At 39.0% G+C, this 810-nt stretch overlaps 1 protein-coding gene across 1 annotated transcript; it reads right to left on the reverse strand.

Moving 5' to 3' along the window:
- Positions 1-119: 119 nt before the first annotated feature.
- LOC112094894 (G-type lectin S-receptor-like serine/threonine-protein kinase At5g24080) lies at positions 120-798 on the reverse strand. Its single transcript, XM_024176601.1, has 2 exons — positions 727-798; positions 120-618 (listed from the first exon to the last, which is right to left on the reverse strand). Exons 1-2 carry the CDS (start codon positions 772-774, stop codon positions 280-282), a joined length of 387 nt encoding a protein of 128 aa, XP_024032369.1. The 5' UTR covers positions 775-798; the 3' UTR covers positions 120-279.
- Between the last annotated feature and the right edge of the window lie 12 nt (positions 799-810).

An 810-nucleotide genomic window follows, 5' to 3' on the forward strand; every position in this document is an offset into this window, starting at 1 on the left:
GATAAAAATTATCTTATTTGGAGTTTTTGCTTCTGTCCACCCAAGGTGCCTTTGGCAAGGTTTGAGTTTTAGCAAAGCTATATTATAAAGAATGATGGAATCTGAAATCTAAAGCCGCACTTCTATAGTTGTGTTTAATATCAAGTATAGAACGATTTTATCACATTGAAAGAGAATGCAAAACCAAGATTTGCATTTACAAAATTTAGGCTTGCGGACACCTTCAAGATGGCATTGTTCAAAAATCAAAATTTTTTTTCTTTGACAATCAAATTTTGATTATCTAGGGGACATTGTGGAGTAACTACACGTAGCACGAGAAGAAGGGTGGCTGGTGATGGTGAAGGAGCTGAAATTATTGAGTTCTCTCTTCATGGCTTTGTACACATGATCTAAGCCTTCCTCAACCAGCTCCAAAACTGTCTGCGGGATCGGCGGCATGTTGGCGTCCATTGATCCTTCCAACATCCTCACCACATCCCCCATTGTAGGTCTCATGATAACCTCATCTTGTATGCACCAAAATGCCACTTTCAATGCTCTTATGAGTTCTTCCTCTTCCACTGCGCCTTGTAGTCTCCTATCCCCGGCTTCTAATGGCATTCCATTTGTCAACTCCTACACAAAATTCCCAATTTGATCACTTGATAAATAATCCAATCATGTTTAGAATTAAGAGGACAATAGGAAAAGAGAAAAAGAGAGATTGAACTATGGTTTACTTACCTTAAAAGCCAATCCAGGATAGAAAAAGTTCTCTGCATCATAAGACATGTCAAGGTTCCTCCGACCACCAACAATCTCCAAAAG

Source organism: Morus notabilis, unplaced genomic scaffold (genome assembly GCF_000414095.1).
Source record: "Morus notabilis unplaced genomic scaffold, ASM41409v2 C11319364, whole genome shotgun sequence".
NCBI classification, from domain to species: domain Eukaryota; kingdom Viridiplantae; phylum Streptophyta; class Magnoliopsida; order Rosales; family Moraceae; genus Morus; species Morus notabilis.

Bases quoted from the DNA above. Each gene is read 5' to 3' on its own strand.
- LOC112094894 (XM_024176601.1), bottom strand. From the start codon at position 774: ATGTCTTATGATGCAGAGAACTTTTTCTATCCTGGATTGGCTTTTAAG. The intron at 619-726 runs GTAAGTAAACCA...AATTTTGTGTAG, and splicing joins ATCCTGGATTGGCTTTTAAG to GAGTTGACAAATGGAATGCC.